Source organism: Gossypium raimondii, chromosome 13 (genome assembly GCF_025698545.1).
Source record: "Gossypium raimondii isolate GPD5lz chromosome 13, ASM2569854v1, whole genome shotgun sequence".
Taxonomy (NCBI): Eukaryota; Viridiplantae; Streptophyta; class Magnoliopsida; order Malvales; family Malvaceae; genus Gossypium; species Gossypium raimondii.
Window position 1 is genome coordinate 56,540,227 of NC_068577.1, and position 18,789 is coordinate 56,559,015.

Below are 18,789 nucleotides of genomic sequence, written 5' to 3' on the forward strand. Positions count from 1 at the left end.
ATTTTAAAATTAAAAAATTTTTAAAAAGTATTTTAAAATTAAAAAATAATAAAAAAGTATTTTAAAAATATTTTAAAATTAAAAATATTAAAAAAATAAATATATTTATTATATCGGGCCGGGCCGGGCCAAGCCCGGGCTAAAAAAGTGGTGCCCGAGGCCCAGCCCGTTTTCTAAACGGGCCTCATTTTTTTCCCAAGCCCATATTTCGGGCCTATATTTTTACCAAAACCCTCCCATATTTCGGGCGGGCCGCCCGACCCATGAGCACCTCTACACAGTACTTGGTTCTCGATTTTTTATATTAATTTTAATTTTTGGGTTTGGAATTTAACCAATTCTTTTTTTTTTAATTTATGAAATCTACCATATGAATTCATAAAAGGTGTTAATTTCATCACATAATACCATCTTTTTATTTCTTTACATTCTTTGAAAAGTCAAGTACAAGATTTCTTCAGTTACTTGGATTTGGCAAGTAATACACAGTTGAGGTACTCTCCCATGGCCCATATGGGAAATATATTTCTGTAGGATGAATAACTTATCATGCAATTCTTATTGAACACTCCAATTATCTCCTGTAAAATTATAAACAAACAAACAAATAATTAAATTAATCCCTCTATATTACAATAAAAAAACAAATTGGTCATTTCGGCTAAAAATTTCATCAATCTATACTATTAAAAACTAGCGTGATTGACAGAATAACTAGATAGTGACACATGGGGTGCCAATTTTAAACAGTAAAAATGGATGGAATTTTTAACATAAAAATTAATTTGCTCTTTGATCTAATGTATGTGGACTAATTTCTCAATTTTTCAGTAGAGGAAAAAATGCAATTTGACTCTTAATACAAGAACCTCCACAATAGCTTAATTTCATAAATTTTAATGGATATATAAATATAAACATGTTACTTAATATCATAACCTTTTACCTGTTGTGGGAAATCTCCATTATCCAACTGAGAATTGAGCAAAACCTTGGCAGCACGGTGCAATGGCGTGGGATCTCTATCAGCTTGTCCACTTTCAATCAAAGCTAACATTGCCCATGCAGTTGTCACTAGATGCCACTTGTTTCCTTCTAAATTTGTGTACACCTGTTCATCAGCTCATCCCGATCCGAAACATGAGTTTCAAATTTTTCTTAAAACAATCCTTATTTATAAATGGATAATCAAAATCTAAATTTATTTTTTAAATATAACATTTTTGTTCAAACCCTTCCAAATATCAGCTAAACCTTTAGACTTGAGATGATGAAGATCCTTAAGCAAAATTATTTATGAATGGTGATTAAACTCTGTAAAAGTATTATGAAGGCCCAAGTACTAGGAGTCAGATTACATTTTACCTCATTTACTCAAAAAATGAGCAAAATAGTCCCTTAATGTTAAATTAAAGAGTAAATTGGTCATTTCTGTTAAAAATTTCATCTATTTTTATTGTTAAAAACTAGTGTGGTTAACATAATAACTAGACAATTACACTTGGCACGCCACATGTACCTCATGCTGACATACAAAAACTTATTTTTAATAGTAAAAATGGATGAAAATTTTAGCATAAGAACCACTTTTTTCGTTGATCTAATACATAGGGACTAATTTGCCCTTTTTTTAGTAGATGAAGCAAAATATAATTCAATTCCTAATACAAAGACCTCCATAATACTTTCACCTATTAAACTCATATGATATGAAAAATATTTTAAAAATATGATGTGATGTGTCTCACCTTATTTTGACTAGAAAGGTAGCTTTCTCCCCAACCCCCAGAAGGTAGTTGCTTGGACAACAAGAAATCGCATGCTCTTCTTATACCATCACAATTGTGATAGTTCCTTCCACCAGCTACCAATCCCTTTATCCCAAACCATGTTCCATACACAAAGCACACTCCCCATGACCCATACCTTAACATCACAAGTGTCAATTTCGGGCATCTTAAGTACTAAAGCCCTTATATCGCTTCAGGTGCAAGGAATTAAAAAAAACATATATATTAGCAAAAGTATCATGAAGGTCTCGTACTAAGAGTCATATAGCATTTTACTCCCTTTTACTAAAAAGAATAAGCAAATTAGTTTTTATACATTAGATTAAAGGGTAATACGGTCATTTCTATTAAAAATTGGTGTAGCTAACTGAATAATCAGACAGTTATGCGTGATGTGCCACGTGTACTTCATGCTGACATATGGAGATTGGTTTTTAATAGTAGAAATGGATGTAATTTTTAATAGAGGGACCAATTTGCTTTTTGATCTAGCATAGTGTATTTATTTTTTTAATACAGGAAGTAAAATGTAATCTGACTCCTAGTACAATAACTTTTATAGTACTTTTACCTATATATATTCATTCGAGTGAAATATGAATATCTTGTTTGTTCTATCATTAATTTTATAGAACAAATCTCTGTATATGACAATGAAATAAGTAATGTGTGAAGAAAAGATACCATGACCCATCAGGTAATTGTATGCTCTCAATGAAATTGATTGCTTTGCTAATACAAGCTTGTATTTCTTTGTTTTTGTAATTTGGGTGCAGCTTTTGAAATAATTTGAGGCCTTGAATTGCTGCTGAAGTGCATTCCACATACCTAAAATCATCAAATTTCATTGATTTTAGAGTTAAACGCAATCAGAATCATAAATTTAGCCTCTCACGTTTAGTTTTGTTCGGGACCTTCAAAATTCAGTTAAATTATATTTTGTTGGACAAAAAATTAATTGAACTAATAAAATCTTTTATGAATTACATGTAAACTGTCACGCATACTACTGTGCCATTACCGTTAAAATTTTAACAGTTTAGAAAATTTTTCCATCCAAAGAAAAGTAAATTAACTAAATTAATTTTGAATATTTTGAGCCACAGCGGTAAATGTTATATGCTAAATGGAAACTTGGAAAAAGGAGACATATTTTTGGATCATACTGATAATCAATGATTATATCTCCAAACAATTCAGCTGGATTTAAGATCTGCAATATAAATATAGGAGAAAAAAAGTTAAGAAATCTCAAATAAAATAAACCATCCTTCATAATTTACACACATATATATATACACACATATAAATGGATGAAAAAGTATGAATTAAGGCTTACTTCCAACCATGCATAAGATCTGGTGAGCTCATAGGATGCAAAACCACCACTGTTGTTCTGTGAATTAAGAACAAGCAAAAATGCTAAATAAATATGTTTATATGGTTGAGTTTTCGATTGAGTTTTAATTTAATTGGTATTGTTGTTGTTGTAACAAGAGGATGTGGTACGAGATTGTTTAAATGCATATTATCCTTTGATCTAAAGGTTTACGAGTATAGGTAGTAGTAGGAATAGGAAAACTTGAGTCAAAACCCAATCCAACTCGATTGATCATAAAAAGTCAACAACCTAAATCTAAAAATGATCTAAATCCATAATGATTTAAACTTGAAGTAATCTAAACCCAAAATGGCCTGAACCTAGGATGACCCAAAAACTTGACTAAAAACAGTAAACCCAGAATGACTTGAGCCTGAAATGATCTAAATTTGAACAGTCTGAATTCAAAATTATTTGGACTGAAAATGATCCAACAAATTTAAATTCGATTGCATATTGATCCAAACTAAAACCAACAAGACTCACCTATTTGACAAGTGTAATTCAAATTTGGGTGTAAATGAGATACTAGTGCTTACAAGCTAATCGAGTTTGACTAAAAAAATTTGAACTTGATTTGATAATTATCGAGCCAAGTCGAATTCAAGCTTAGTTATACTCAGCTCGAACGGCTCACGAGTCTTATCAAGCTTTTTATTTTTAATATATATTTTTAATATTTTTATATTATTAAACTACGTTTATTAACCTTAAGCTTAATTATCAAGTCGAGCTCGAACTTGAATATATACAAGCTTAGTTGAGCTCAAATTTGAGTTGAGTATCAAAATTGATAAAGAAGTTTAATCAAGTTTGAACTTGAATAACTCAATTTTATTTTAAGTCGAGCTTGAATTTAAAAATAGATGGTCAATTGAACTCAAACTTTCCAGTATTTGGACTTTTCTCGATTACACCCTAATCCAATCCATAAATTCAACCAACAAAAATAAGAAAAGTAGATGTTATATATGTTACCTGTAAAGATAAAATGACATTAACAGCCTCATATAATCGATCTGGTGTTATAACCTCTTCACCAACTATGTAGGATGGCATTGTTGATAATAAAAGTGCTGCCTGCACCAAATAAATCACCCAATATCATATAAGTATTTTCTACTTAATTCTATCAACAATGGCGGAATTTGACATTAAGTCTTCCATCTGATTAAAATTTTCAAAAAAATTTGAGGTGAAATTAAAATTAAAAAAAAAAAAGATTTAAACCTTTTGAAGCGGCTAAAGCGCCTTCTGGCCCCTCCTCCGTTTTGCCTCTATATATCAATTAGGTTGATTTGGGTTTTAGCTTGATTGTAGTTGCCAATGTTTTTAGAATCAGATGGTGGTTGAATTAGTCAGGTCATCGACTCATCGATCAGTTTGATTAAAAAAATCATTAAAAATTTAAATAAAATGTTTAAAAAAACCTTGATTTAACTGGTTCAACCATCGGTTCAATCAGGTTTTTAGTTGGTTCAACTGGCCCATACCAGTTTCCGATCTAATCGGTTCAAAGCTATTCTCTAGATCGATACTCCGACCAATTCTCGATCCAACCGGTCTGATCGGTCAATCCGATCTGATTCAAATATTATTGATTGTTGCAGCAATTTAAAAAACATAAATTCAAATACACTTAAGCATGTAATATCTTTCTCACCGATAAAATATTTACCTTCAACCCTTCCGCAGTGCAATCGGAGACGATCCAACCATTATCCGGGGTTGAAAAAGGCCATCCTCCTTTAGAAATGTGACGATACCATAGATTAAGGCCATTTCCACTGTTTTCTTTTACCTTTTAATTAATCCAACACTAACACAATTACTATAATTATAATTCTCCAATTTAGAACAATGTTATAGCCAAAAAAAAAAAAGATTTTAGATGTTAATCATGGTGTATATATATATACTTGTGTGTTTTTGATGAAGCTGTGAGCTTTCTTAAGCATTGAACCATATTCATCCACTAGGTTAGTTGCCATGATTGCTTGTACTGAAAAAGCAACGTCCCATAATTGAGATCCATTGTATCCCTGCATCGTACATAAATTTCTTCATCTATACATACATACATGGATATTTTAAGAGTCTAGTGTTACGGGTCAACTGGGTACTAATTCAATTAGGTAATGACAAATATACTTTACCTTACGAAGCAAATTATCACTATTAATATCAAACTCTATTAAATTTTGTGTCATGTAATAGAAAATAGAAATATAAATGCACGTAATAGTATTTGAATCTAAGCTTTTATAGTTTTCAACATATTTATTTTACCATTCAATTAAAACTTTATTAATAAATTATATTAATTTCTTTATAAATATATTTATTACATTGAATATAATTTTTTGGAAAAAAATAGTGGGAAAAAGCATAGGGTAATGTAATTGGGTATATGTATAAACCTGCATTTTCATGCCATCTTCAGCAACCCAAAGGTAATCTTTAATTCTTGAAAGGTGACACTTGAATGCCTCTGACTTTGGGTCCTCTACCCAACAACATACCATGTTCAGCATCTGCAATGCACAACACACACACACACAGACATTCATATATATATTTTTATATATATGCCTAATGTACAAGTAATTAAATTAAATTGGAGCAAGTAGCTGCTAACCTTGCTGACAGGGCCAATACAAATGTAATTAGTACTTTCATCCTCATAGTGGATGTGTTGCATCACAGTGTGAAGAGCCTTTTTCCTTAGCTTAGACAATGGCCATTTCTTTAAAGCAGGCTCTACTACTTTTTCAAGGCATTCCCATAATACATCTTGTATAATGGGATGTGGATAATATAGGTCTTCCTGCCAAAACATTGTTTATCATATAATTAATGTTAATAATAGAAACAAAAATAGAACATATGGTGACACGGTGAAGTCAAAAAATTATTTTAGGAAAGTCAGAGATGAATCATAATTTTTGGAGATCAAAAAGTGCAATTTTATTATTATACTAATATGTAATCTCATAAAATTTTAAGGGCTTAAATGACAAATTTACGATTTGAGGGGCAAGGCTATTGCCTGCCCCCATTTGCCTTCGCCCTTGTATAATGAGTCTCGGATTTGGGATCAACCTTATCATTGAGGTAAGACCTTATGATAGCATTGTAATGAAATGGAAATGAAAAAGTAGGGTACCTTGGCACAAAGATAACGAGCACAATCCCAATCAACGAGATGATAAGGAAGAGGATAGAGTTCACGACGGAGCGACAAAATAAGGGAAGTGATAGGGCCTACGAACTTGGTGGCATATAAATAGGACATCGGCAGATACACCATTCGACTGTGGCACCACATCCGCCCTGGATGTATGGGGTTCAAACGATAGGGGAGTAACCATAGTTCTGGTAGAAATGGATTGTTCCCACTCCACTCGTATATTCCCAGCACCTCAATCGGTCAAATTCAACTCACATCATCACCATCAGCTAGCTACCTTATTACGTATACAAATATGTGTATATATATTTGAAGTGTTATCCTTTAAGCAGCCGATTGGACCCTCAAATAGTGAAGGTATTGTACTCAAAGTGTCTATACTCAGTTTTAGTCTCGGGTTTTGTCTCCTTACTCTGAAGAGAGCCCAAACAAGTTCACAGAGTTTGGCATGCAGAAGCTACTAGTCCACCAAAGAGTGGTTAGCATTTGGCATTGGTAGAGTTTGAACCCATGTCATTAAAGTGTCTTAATGGGTAGGATAAAACTTAAGGCTAAAACCAAGTATAGACACCTCGGGCACAATACCTCTACTCTTTGAGGGTCTGATCAACAACTCAAAGGACGATAGTACTTCTCCCAATAAGAGAACCAATCCCCCTCAACAATATGCATAATATTTTTGATTGAGTTTATCTTTCAAGTTAATCAAATACTATAACTCAATTGGGAAATAATTAGAAGTCATTCTATTTGCTGTTAATATAAGTTTTAGTCCATAAACTTGGCAATTAGGTCCACTTTGGTATCTAAACTTGACAACTAGGTCCTTTTTTATCCTTGAACTTGGATTTCATCAAGATTTGATTATGTGGCACTCTGAGATTTTATCACATTATCACCTGAAAATTTTAATAAATATATATATATTTAAAATTTTAGGTGATGGCATGGAAAAATATGGAAAATATAAAAGTGTTATGTCATCAAAGTTTTACATTTGCCAAGTTCAGTGACCAAAATGAACTTAGTTGTTAAGATCAAGTACCAAAGTGGACAAAAAATTTAGGTACCAAAGTGAACTTAATTGTCAAATTTAGGGATTAAAAGTTATATTAACCCTTTTATTTATAAAATAAATTATTACTAGGGTTTTTATTTAAAAATAAATAAATTTCCATAAAAACCAATAAAATCCATACATGGTAGGACGTGAACTTAACATTATTATTTTTAAATCTTCAACTTTATCATTTCAACCAAAGTTTTATTTCATTATTATGTGAATATTTAATAAAACATTTTCAACCCACTGATGAGTATGTCATAATCTTTAAATTGTTGATTGAGGTGGTAGCAACATCTCCCCCATATTAAGAAATGCACATGTTAGGAAGATTATGTCACTAGCACTCCCGATCAATAGAGATTAATTTCAAATCCAACTTGAATTTGCAACGAATATATATATATATATATATATATATATATATATATATATATATATATAAAGAGAGAGAGAGTTACAGAAAGCCACATCTTGCCCCAAGAAGGAATGAAGGTGAGACCACCATGGTTGAGAATCCAATTCCTTGCATTCTCAATAGCACCATTCCCACCATCCTTTGTCTCTCCCAACAACCTTAAGGTGACATATGAGAGTGCTGTCCCAAACATTGTGCTGTCCCCTTCTATGTGTATGCCCCATCCTCCATCTTCATTCTGCTCCCACACCCATTAAACTTTTCATTTCTCTCATATACTATATCTCAACTAAACAAAATACCAATAATGTTTATCAACAAAACCTGATGATTGTATAGATAGCGACGTATCTCTTGTCGATGCTGGGATGGCAAGATTATGTCTAAAGCTCCGGTTACAAACAACCCAATCACCTACCAAGTAATTCAGCATTATATATTTAAAAATAAATTTGCATGAAACCTTTTGTGATATTAAGTGTATAGCTATTGATTATTATTTAGTACACTATTAGGGCGAAAGTGATTATATGCACTAGAGACTTGTACATGGGTTGGACCACTCGACTCGAAGACCCGTTCAAAAAGTGAGAGGGTTTGGACAAAAATAAGGCAAGTTTAGAAAATGGGTCAGGCCTCAGGTAAGATTTTTTCGGGTTGGGCCTGGTTCGGCCCGAATTTGCAAAACGAAAAAAAAATCTGCTATTTTCTTATTGATTTTTCATTATTTTGCTTTCATTTCACTATTATGTTGCTACTATTTTATTGTTATTGTAATTTGGATACTGTAAACTCTTATTTTATTGTTTAATTTGCTACTATTTTACAAGCTTTTGCTTGTTAAGTTGCGTTTATCTTAGTCTTATTTAAGTATAAAGACTTTTTTAATTTATTTTCATTTTGTTGAGAAACATTTATTTTTGATACTTTTAGTAATTTTGATGTATTATATTTTTTAAAAAATTATATAAAAGAATTTTAATACGGACGGGCTAGGCCCAAGTTTTAGTATTTTTATCCGGACCGGGCTTGAGTAAAATTTTAAACCCATTTTTTAAGCCAGGCTGGAGTCGAGCCTATCAAGCGGGCTTAATTTTTTATCAATGCCCAGTCCAGACTGACCCATGGACAAGTCTAAGCATAGCTAATATTTGTTGGGATCTTAAATTATAGGCTTAAAATGCTAACTTTATTATTATACCGACTTATAACTTTTCATTTATTAAAGAATTAGATCAAAATACAATTTTACCGTATATTAATATTCAAAGGGACCAATGCATATTAAATATATATATATGAAGGCATAATGAGAGGGGGACCGTTTAAGTTGATTTGAAAGGTAATGTTGATTGATGGAACCTCGTTTTCAATGAAGTTACAGAGAAGCTAAATGATGATTGCAATACCCATCTTAATTTATCCAAATTGATGTACCAACAATCAAACGCCATCATATTTAAAATATAGAGACGTATAATAATTCATAAACAATTTAGAGTATATTTTAATTATGGCATCTTTAATATGTTAGGTCCAAATTATCGATAAGGGTAAATACACACACGTTTATAATTTATCCATACATTTAGTTATATTTGATTTAATATTTTCTACCTAATTATTTTCAGGATTCGATTAAAACGTTTTGAAATTTAGAGATCAATTAATTTGATGGTGTTTTGTAGAATTAACCCTTTTTTTAACCAAATGTTGTTTAAAAGAAAATGAAGGGAAAAAGTTAAAATATGCTCCAACTTCCTATACTTTTCATATATTTAAATTCTAAATGTATGAAAAAGTAAGGACTTTGGAGCATATTTACCAAAAAAAAAAAAGAAAGCTAGCATCCATAAATGAAAATGAAAATGAGGTACCAATCCTGGTAGAAGGAACAAGGGGCCGCCATAGTCGGCCGGCCAGAACCCATCATGCGATTGTACAGTCGAATAGAATCCGAGAGCCCTTCGTAATGCCATCTTCACCGTTTCTTCAGTTCCAGAAGAGTTGTTGACTTTAGCAAGAGGCACCTTCGTTTCATAGCCTATTGATGAATTCTCCCTCGCAAACTACCACAAAAACAACTTATACATGCATATTAACGACGACGAAGAAGAAGAAGAATTAATGTGCAATCGATATAAGGTACCTGAAACCTCATTAGAAGATCAGAGCTTTGCTTGGCTCGAAACCGGTTACTGGTGAAGTGGTTTCGAGCCAATTCGACTCGAGCTCGGTCTTGTGGGGTGCCGAGATTAGGATCAAACTCCCAATACTGTCGGCCGATATGATGGTTGAAGGATTTGAGTCCATGTTCATCGTCCCCTTGAGAAACCTTGAGCTTCCACATTTTCTTTTTTTCTTAGTAGCATTAATGCACTTAATTAGCTAGTCTAATATATGCTTGAAAAAAACAAAGAAGAATAAAATGATGATTTTGGGTGGTAATGTATGGGACAACACATTAAAATACTTACTTATTTGGCATCAAACAAAAATTAGTGTTGATTTTATAATATACACCCAATTTTATATTCTAAGAGACTTCAATTATTAAGACAACTAAATGAAATTTAAAAAAAAAAACAAAATTATCTTTAGAGCTCCGATTACGAATAATGCAATTACCTACCAAATAATTCAACATTATATATATTGATGTGTTTTGGGTCTGTCGAGAGACGATAAAAGTATCATAACAGTTTCGTATTTGGTTACGGATTTAGTTTCGAGTTAAAATTGTTCCGTTAAAGGTTTATTTTGATATTTTTATATAAAGTATAATAACAAATTTAATTATCAATCTTTATATTTTTATTCAATTTGATCCATTTTCTTGACATGACATTATTTTATCGTATATTTCAAGTCAAAAATAATTTAAAAATTATAGAAATTTAAAATAAAAAAATCATAATAAAAGTATAATTCTAAAATTTATGAAATAATTTTGAAAATTTTAATTTTTTTAAATTTTTAAAAAATTATTTTTTGTCGACATGAAACTTAAGTCAAAATAGTATCACGTTAACAATTAAAGATTGAGGATCAATTTGTTCAAAATAAATGAATAAGAACCAAATTGAATAAAAATTTAAAAGTTAAGATACCAAATACAATCTAAAATATAATACATGGACCGTTTTACTCTTCCATCTAACATTCAAAAACTAATTTGATCATTTTTCCGGCAAAGGAATATATAGTATAGCGACTAATTCATATCATCTTTGATCTGAGTTTTATCTTCTAACTCTATCGAGTGTTGAGAATGTCCGTGAGTTCATAAAGTAGAAACACCTGAACTTGTCTAAACAGGCATAACCATGCAAAAATAAGCTGGAAACAGTCAAGAGATTTGTACTGTACATATAAACCATGAATTTGATGGATAGCAGAGGAAAATGAATATTAAATTAAAATTTTCATATTGAAGGTGAAAAAAACAAAAACTACAACTTGCAGCTTCATCTTCAAACACAAAAGTTTGAAAGAAAAACCCTACTGTTAATTTAAAAGAAAAGAAAAACAGATAATAGAATACAACAAACCTTCCTTCCATTGGAGAGTTGACACAACTTTACTTGCACTGCAAGTTTTAAGTTTCCACCCTTTTTTTTTCCTTCTACAGGTTCAACCTTTGGTGGGTTCTTCGGCTTCAAAACTCGGAGGATTTTAAAGATCAACCTCTTTCGGAGGTTCACTCTTGCTTCTTTCGTTTTCCAGTTTGCTTCCTTGTGCTGCACTCGTTTCCCTGTGACTTTCGCTTCTCGCGGGGTTCCGGGAGTGAGGTGATGACTTACTGGGAGCTTCGTATAGGGTTATGCCACCGCCCCCGCTGTTAATCATTGTCTCTTCATCTCTTGCTTTTGTCTGGAAAGTCTCGAGTAGTTCGACCACTTGGTTCATTACAGGCCTCCCTTTTGGGTTTGGGCTAAGGCATTGGTATGCTAAATTGGCTACCTTCATTGCAGTTCTAGCTGAGTACTGACCTTCCATTCTAGGGTCTAAGATCCTCATAAGCTTCTTGTTACGGATTAAGAGAGGACGAGCCCACTCGACTAGGTTATGTTCTCGACTAGGCCTGCTCTTGTCCATTGCTCTCCTTCCAAGGAGCATTTCGAGTAACACTACTCCAAATCCGTAAACATCACTTCTTGCCGTTAAATGGCCTGGTCATATCAATTACTGCAACTTGGTTAGCCTTTATCGGTTTTAGGACCGACATAGCTTAAACATTAAGAGTAAGTTTATAAAAGGATTTAACAAAAGAAGAGCACCACAGAAGATAAAAAGTACTATAGAGGCCCTTGAACTTGGAGTTAAATTGCATTTTGCCTATTTTACTCGAAAAATGGGTAAATTAGTCCTTATACATTAGATCAAAAGGCAAATAGATCCATTTTGTTAAAATTTCATCCATTTCTGCTGTTAAAAACTAGTGTGGCTAATAAAATAACCAAACAGTTATGCGTGGTGTGCTACATGTACCTCACGCCAACATAGAGAGAGACCTGTGTTTAACTATAGAAATTGATTAAATTTTTAACAGAAAGATCAGTTTGCTCTTTGATTTAACGTACAATAATTAATTAGCCCATTTTTTTGAGTAAAGGAAACAAAATGCAATCCAACTCCTAGTACAAGGGTCTTTATGGTACTTTTACCCATCACAGAACTGCTCTATAACACAAACATTTGGCTGTGAAAATAAAGTTGAAATCCTTCGAAAATTAGTAGAGACTTTTGTCATATGATTTCACATAGTGTAAATTGCATTTTCGGAATATCAAGATGTATGCTACCACAACACCAGGTACATGTTCTACAAAAACAAGAGAAAGGAAACTCGGAATTTGCTTCCAGCTTCCACTAAACCAAACATAATGTTAATTACCACTAAACCCCAGTCGAGTTTTTAAGCTCTTGTCTAAGAGAAAAACTACTATTAATTGATTAAGAATGTACCTAATTTATTTTGCAATGATGAAGATTTTCAGTTGCCTTGAAACAGAACAATTAATTAAATTACTAACCGGTCATCACATATTCGGGAGCAGCATATCCATATGTGCCCATCACTCGTGTTGACACATGGGTTTTGTCTCCCATCGGTCCCTCCTTCGCGAGTCCAAAGTCCGAGAGCTTTGCATTGAAGTCCTACATGTTACAATGCATATTTAGAAATAAAAACTAAAACTTCCAAAGATCTAGTCATATGTGATCATATACCAGTTTATTAATCTTCCTCGGTAAATGTACCATAGAAGCCACTGTATTAGGAGTTGGATTGCATTTTACCCCCTCTACTAAAAAAATTGGTAATTTAGTCTCTGTATGTTAAAACAAAGAGCAAATTGATCCTTCTATTAAAAATTGCATCCATTTATACGGTTAAAAACTGACAAGGTTGATGTAATAACCAAACAGTGACATATACATCATGTTAATGTACAAGGACCAATTTTTAACAAAAGAAATTGATAGAATTTTTAAGAAAATGACTAGTTTGCTCCTTGATCTAGTGTATAAAAACTAATTTGCCACTTTTTTAGTAGAGGAAGCAAAATACAATCCAACTCCTAGTACAAGAGCCTCTATGGTACTTTTACCGTCTTCTTATTAATAAAGATTCCATAAATAGCATGCACTCGATAATTTACAGCTAACCTATGAATAACAGAGAAATGATGATAACCTCATCTAGCAAGATGTTTGATGTCTTGAAATCACGGTATATGATGGGTCGTTCTGCATCATGGAGAAAAGCAAGACCTTTTGCTGCATCTAAAGCAATCTTCATTCTTTTTGACCATGTCAAACTACAACCAACCCCTAACAACCAAGAATAAATACAGTAAATAAAAAATGCTTCCATTTTTTGTATAGCGGAAAGTGTACACAGTACTTGCATCATCTCAATCCGCTTGCAGACATGTCAATGCATACGTTGTTATATAAAAGCTTCATAGTGTAATTTATCTCGTAAACATAGACTTCAAATCACTTTTTTTCCCTTATACTTACTCCGAAAAAGATGTTTTTCGAGGCTTCCACTTGCCATGTATTCATAGACAAGCAGCCGATGTTCATCCTCACAGCAATATCCAATGAGCTTCACAAGATTTGGATGGCTAAGTTGCCCTAAATAGTTGACTTCAGCCTGCAAAAACAAAGATTGAGGTACAAACTACAAAAAGATCTTGAACATTTATTCTAAATGATGAAAGAAAGGAAGGTACATAACAATCTAACATATCAACTTGATAAAAGTTCTTTTTCAGGTCCCCATTTACTGCTTGACTAATTGTTGTTGAATCATGTATGTATCCATAAAATGAGAAATAGCAACATAAACAGCTGTTTCTAGATGAAATATTTCTCAAATATAAAATAATATGAAAAACCAGATCAATCTTTTAAAATTTTGTATATGCCTAAAGGGTTAAAGTACCTGGGAGGTCCCTGTATTATAAGGATTAGATCAAATTAGTCACTTTATTATTAAATGGATCAATTTAGTCCTTATACTATTAAAAAGAATCAAAGAAATCCAAATTGTAAAAGAGTTAACATCTACTGTATAAGAAAATGTCTTGAAAATTATTTTTCTCAATTGCAATTTAATTCCAGACAAAAGATTTCATCTACAAAATCGTAAAAACTTCAAATATATTAACTCTGTTAAACAATAAATGATATTTTTAAATAGTAAATGTTAACTCTATTTCAATTTGACCTTATTTGATTCTTTTAAATAGTACAAAATCAAATTGATCCATTTAATAGTAGAGGAACTAATTTGATCAGGTCCATATAATAGAGGGACCTCTCAAGTATATTCACCAGCCTAAAAGTATTTACATACCTATATAACACATTAATTTAATGCTTAAACAATACTTCTTTTTTTATCTAACCCAAGGCAGCTATCCTAAGTCTACAAAAACAAAAATTAACAGACTTGAAAGACTATGTATACATATATGTAGATACGAAAAAACACCACTTCAAATTAAAAGAACTACATGAAGAAGCCGATTAAACTATACAAGGAGATTACCAGCCATTCTCTGTCACCTTGGAACCCGTCAGGATTAAGCTCCTTGACAGCAACAGCTGTAGATTTGTAAGCAGGTCTCACATTCTCATCTATTACTCCTTTGTAAACAACCCCAAAGCCACCATCACCGAGAATATAGTCTGGCCGAAATTGCTTTGTAGCTAACCTCATCTCTTGATATGAGAATATATCAACATTGCTATATCCGGGATTCTGCCGTAGATCTTTGACATCCTTAGCTGTCAAAGCAATGAAGCTTGGGGTTTTGGTTATAGGTGAGTTCGCCATTTCTTCTTTTCTTGAGGATGCAGAAGTTTTACGTCCTCCATCTGAAGTTGTTCATAATAAAGAAATATTACAAGCATGGAACATCAACATCCATCTTATTCAATAATTCCATAATGCGGATTAGAAAAGATTGGTCACACATGGCATAAATGGAAACAACTTTGAGTTCAACCTTCTATAGGTTGTTCAAATTCTACCTAAACAATTAGGCTTTGCTTGATAAGATGAAAAGAAAATTAAAAAGATCATAAATGGAAAAACTAGAAAAGTAGAATGATAGAAAATATACTTTTTATTTCTATTCATTACTTGATAGAATTGAAAAATGAGATGGAAAGAATATAAATTTTAAAAAATTAATACATTTAACTAACATCTCTCATGTTCTCTCCTATTAACATTTTAATTTGAAACAATTTACTTTTTTGCATTAAAATTGTTGAATGGAGGCCGATTCTTTATGGGAAAATCTTCGAAGTATAATCTGTCGGGAGCCAACGAATCCCTCAATAGATCGTATTGTCCCCAGTCAAGTTTCTGTCTCCTGATTCTACAAAGAGCCTGAATGCTTAAGGCAGCAAGTTCAGTAGAGCAAGAGCACCTCATAAGATCGGACCATACATGGTGCACAACCACCTACCAAGGGGACATGAGCATCCGTGCTTAGTAGTTTTTGAACCCATGCACCTTAAATGGCAACAATGGGCAAGTATGTTACCACTTGATCCTGCCTGAGGCACTCAGGCTCTCCGCAGAATTAGGAGACAAAACTTTGACCGAGAACAATACTGACTCGTTGAGGAATTAGTCGGCTCCCGAATAACAACATTTCGAAACTTCTACAGAAATAGTCAGCCTCCCCTCAACAATAATAAAAGAGGATCATGATTCTCTCACTTTTCTTCCCTACTAAGCACACTCAAAAGTTCATTTTCTTTTCTTTTTTCCATTCTCCTTTTCCATCCTTCTCTCTTTTCCACTCAACCAAACACACCCGTACCGTCATGATTCTCTAGTTCTCTGCAATAGATTTTAGTTTTTTTTTTTTTTTGCAAATGTAGGGCGTATAACAAGTTGTGAACTAAATTATGAAAAACAAACCCGCAATCATCTTGATTAAAATCTTCCACACTACAACTCTCCAATTTAACACCATTTCACAAAATTTCAACCTCAAATGAATCACAATCACAAATCAAAACCAGAGAACGCCATCTGTGAACATTGAACAATGTCAAAAGCCTAATAAACTTCTACCAATCAACACACAAAGTTCCAAATAGAATAACAACACCGAGAGCAGGGAAACAAAGTAAAAAGAAAACACACAGAAAACCAAACCACCATAAAAGCATAAAAACATAAGCATAATACTTAGAACAAGAGTTGAAAACCACAAGTGTAACCTGGAGGGTTGCTGAGAGATCTGTGCGGCTCTTCTTCAATGCTAAAACAAGTCCCCATTAATCCGACCCACACTTTAAAAATTAATCTAAATTCGGATTTTTACCCAACCCATTGCTCAGTATCACATTATAGTTCATAGGGGCATCTTATCTCATTCTAAAAGAAGTAAGATCTTAGTCAATGGGATCAGATCTAAGACCGAATCTCTGCCAGAAAATGCAGCGATCCAATTTTACCAAAAAGGGAAACCAACACAAAGCAAAGGGGGAATCAATAATACCCCAAAATCTAAGATTAAAAAAAGGAGGATTAAACTATGATATTAAGGTTTACTCTGAAGAGTTACCAGTACTATTCTTTGGGGGCGGTTGGATTGGGTAAATATCATACAAGGGACACATAAGCACATGGGTTCCTATTCATGTCTGAATTTAAAATATTCTTTTTGAGAAATGTTAGTGGAAAAGTGTTTTAAAAGTTTGATTTAACATGATAATGCCGTCAAAGTTCACCTTCTGTTAATATTTTTATATTAAAATATATTTTAAATAATTTTAAATAATAAAATTTAATTTAAATATGTATAATTTATATTTTAGATATTAAAATAAAATAAATTTCAATATAACAATAATATACATTAGATATTTAAGTGTTAAAATGTTATTTATTTCAATAAAAAACTACAAATTTTAGATGGCTTAATAAATCATTTGTCTTCCAAGTTTGACATTATTTTTCTAATATGATATTTGCGCTATTTTTTATTTAATTTAGTACTTGTTTTTAGTAAAATTATATATTTTAATATCCAAAGATAATAATATTAATTTTTAGTATTATGTTCGGATATTAAAATTGATTTGATAAATTATTCACTTAATCCCAAAAATATAACAATAGCCTTGTATGTATAAATTTATTTAAATCTATTTTCCCTCATCTTTGTGCTTAGAGTTTGCAATGGTAAATTCTCAAGCTCGACTTTTGAGAAGCATTCAAGAGGGGTATCAACTTGCTCAAAAAAGGTTTTCAATGAAACATAGGTAGCGGTCATGACATTATGATTTGACACAATCAATTGGTTCTTGATTTGCCATCTTTCTGATCATCCACTTTCTCTCTCTTTTATGAGATAAATTTTTTGATGGTTAAAAGTTTGATTGATTCTGTATGAGAGATCTTGAAAGCATAATGTTCTTCAATCTTGTTTTAGCCACAAGAAATGAGAGGCTATTAAAAAAAACGTTATTAGATCTTCAATAGTTGAAGATAAACTTATGTGGCATTTTTCGAAAAATGATTCTTACAATGCCCTTTTTGAGTACCATTGGCTCATCTCTAGACCTCTCTTATATTGCCTTGGGCCATCTAATGTTAGTAACAAGTTATCTCAAAGAATCGCAAACATTTATGGAAACTAAATGGCTACCAAAGAAAAGTTTGAGTTTGCAAAATGTGGGGTTTTATTTAAAAATAGAGAGCCGTCGCGAATTTTTTTTAGTTAAGTGTGACCAGACACTTATAAATTATTTTTTTCTTAAAATAAAAATTTAAAATCTTTTTAAAAAGATAACTTAGGTCTACGTTGAATTCCAAAAAACAAAGTGGATGCGGAAGTCATTACACAGTACAGAAAATTATAACACACCTACAACTCCCAAAATTGGTACCATGTTAATTTACGCAATTGTCAAAAGAAATTCAAATTTTAAAAATGAGAAATCTAATGTTTAATTGTAATCCCTTCGAAACAAAACACTTAATTTTCGAGTGAATTAAAATTTCATAATATAATTTTATGTTTCTTATTATTAACAAGCATCAATTGAATTTCACCGACACAATAAAAAATGGTTTATCAAATTAATTCAAAAATATTATCTTATTATTTTCAAAATTAAAAAATTAACATCGATTAACCTCGAATAATCATATATATATATATATATATAAATACACTTAGAAAATTATATGCACAATAAAATAAAAATTTACATCACGATGCTAATAGAAATATAACAAAATTTCTAACCATCCTTAGACAAATGTGTCGATTTATGACTATAACACACAAACATAACATCGACTTGACACACACATAAATACGTACAACAAAACAATGTACACTCACATAGATAGCATACATCACCACCCCCTAAACAAACATATGCAAACCCAAAACACAT

The 18,789-nt window shown here is 32.0% G+C and overlaps 2 protein-coding genes across 4 annotated transcripts; both read right to left on the reverse strand.

The window, feature by feature from the left end:
• Window positions 1-392: 392 nt before the first annotated feature.
• Window positions 393-10,248, reverse strand: LOC105781103 (cycloartenol synthase 2). 3 transcript variants are annotated; one of them, XM_012605681.2, is made up of 16 exons: window positions 9,992-10,243; window positions 9,720-9,911; window positions 8,167-8,256; window positions 7,886-8,080; window positions 6,338-6,592; window positions 5,810-5,998; window positions 5,592-5,705; window positions 5,091-5,213; window positions 4,850-4,972; window positions 4,150-4,251; window positions 3,130-3,186; window positions 2,957-3,003; window positions 2,475-2,618; window positions 1,749-1,926; window positions 947-1,111; window positions 393-581 (listed from the first exon to the last, which is right to left on the reverse strand). In XM_012605681.2, exons 1-16 carry the CDS (start codon window positions 10,190-10,192, stop codon window positions 462-464), a joined length of 2,295 nt encoding a protein of 764 aa, XP_012461135.1. In that variant the 5' UTR covers window positions 10,193-10,243; the 3' UTR covers window positions 393-461. The 3 variants fall into 3 exon arrangements, 2 of the variants coding, with proteins under 2 accessions (XP_012461135.1, XP_052482160.1); XR_008192649.1 differs by lacking the exon at window positions 393-581 and having other exon boundaries at window positions 962-1,111; window positions 1,749-1,981; window positions 9,992-10,248; XM_052626200.1 differs by lacking the exons at window positions 393-581; window positions 1,749-1,926 and having other exon boundaries at window positions 959-1,111; window positions 9,992-10,247.
• Window positions 10,249-11,247: 999 nt separating this feature from the next.
• On the reverse strand, window positions 11,248-16,990 carry LOC105783412 (probable serine/threonine-protein kinase PBL17). Its single transcript, XM_012608854.2, has 6 exons — window positions 16,600-16,990; window positions 14,906-15,234; window positions 13,870-14,005; window positions 13,541-13,677; window positions 12,879-13,002; window positions 11,248-12,014 (listed from the first exon to the last, which is right to left on the reverse strand). The coding sequence occupies exons 1-6, from the start codon at window positions 16,655-16,657 to the stop codon at window positions 11,518-11,520; spliced, it is 1,281 nt and encodes a 426-aa protein (XP_012464308.1). The 5' UTR covers window positions 16,658-16,990; the 3' UTR covers window positions 11,248-11,517.
• Between the last annotated feature and the right edge of the window lie 1,799 nt (window positions 16,991-18,789).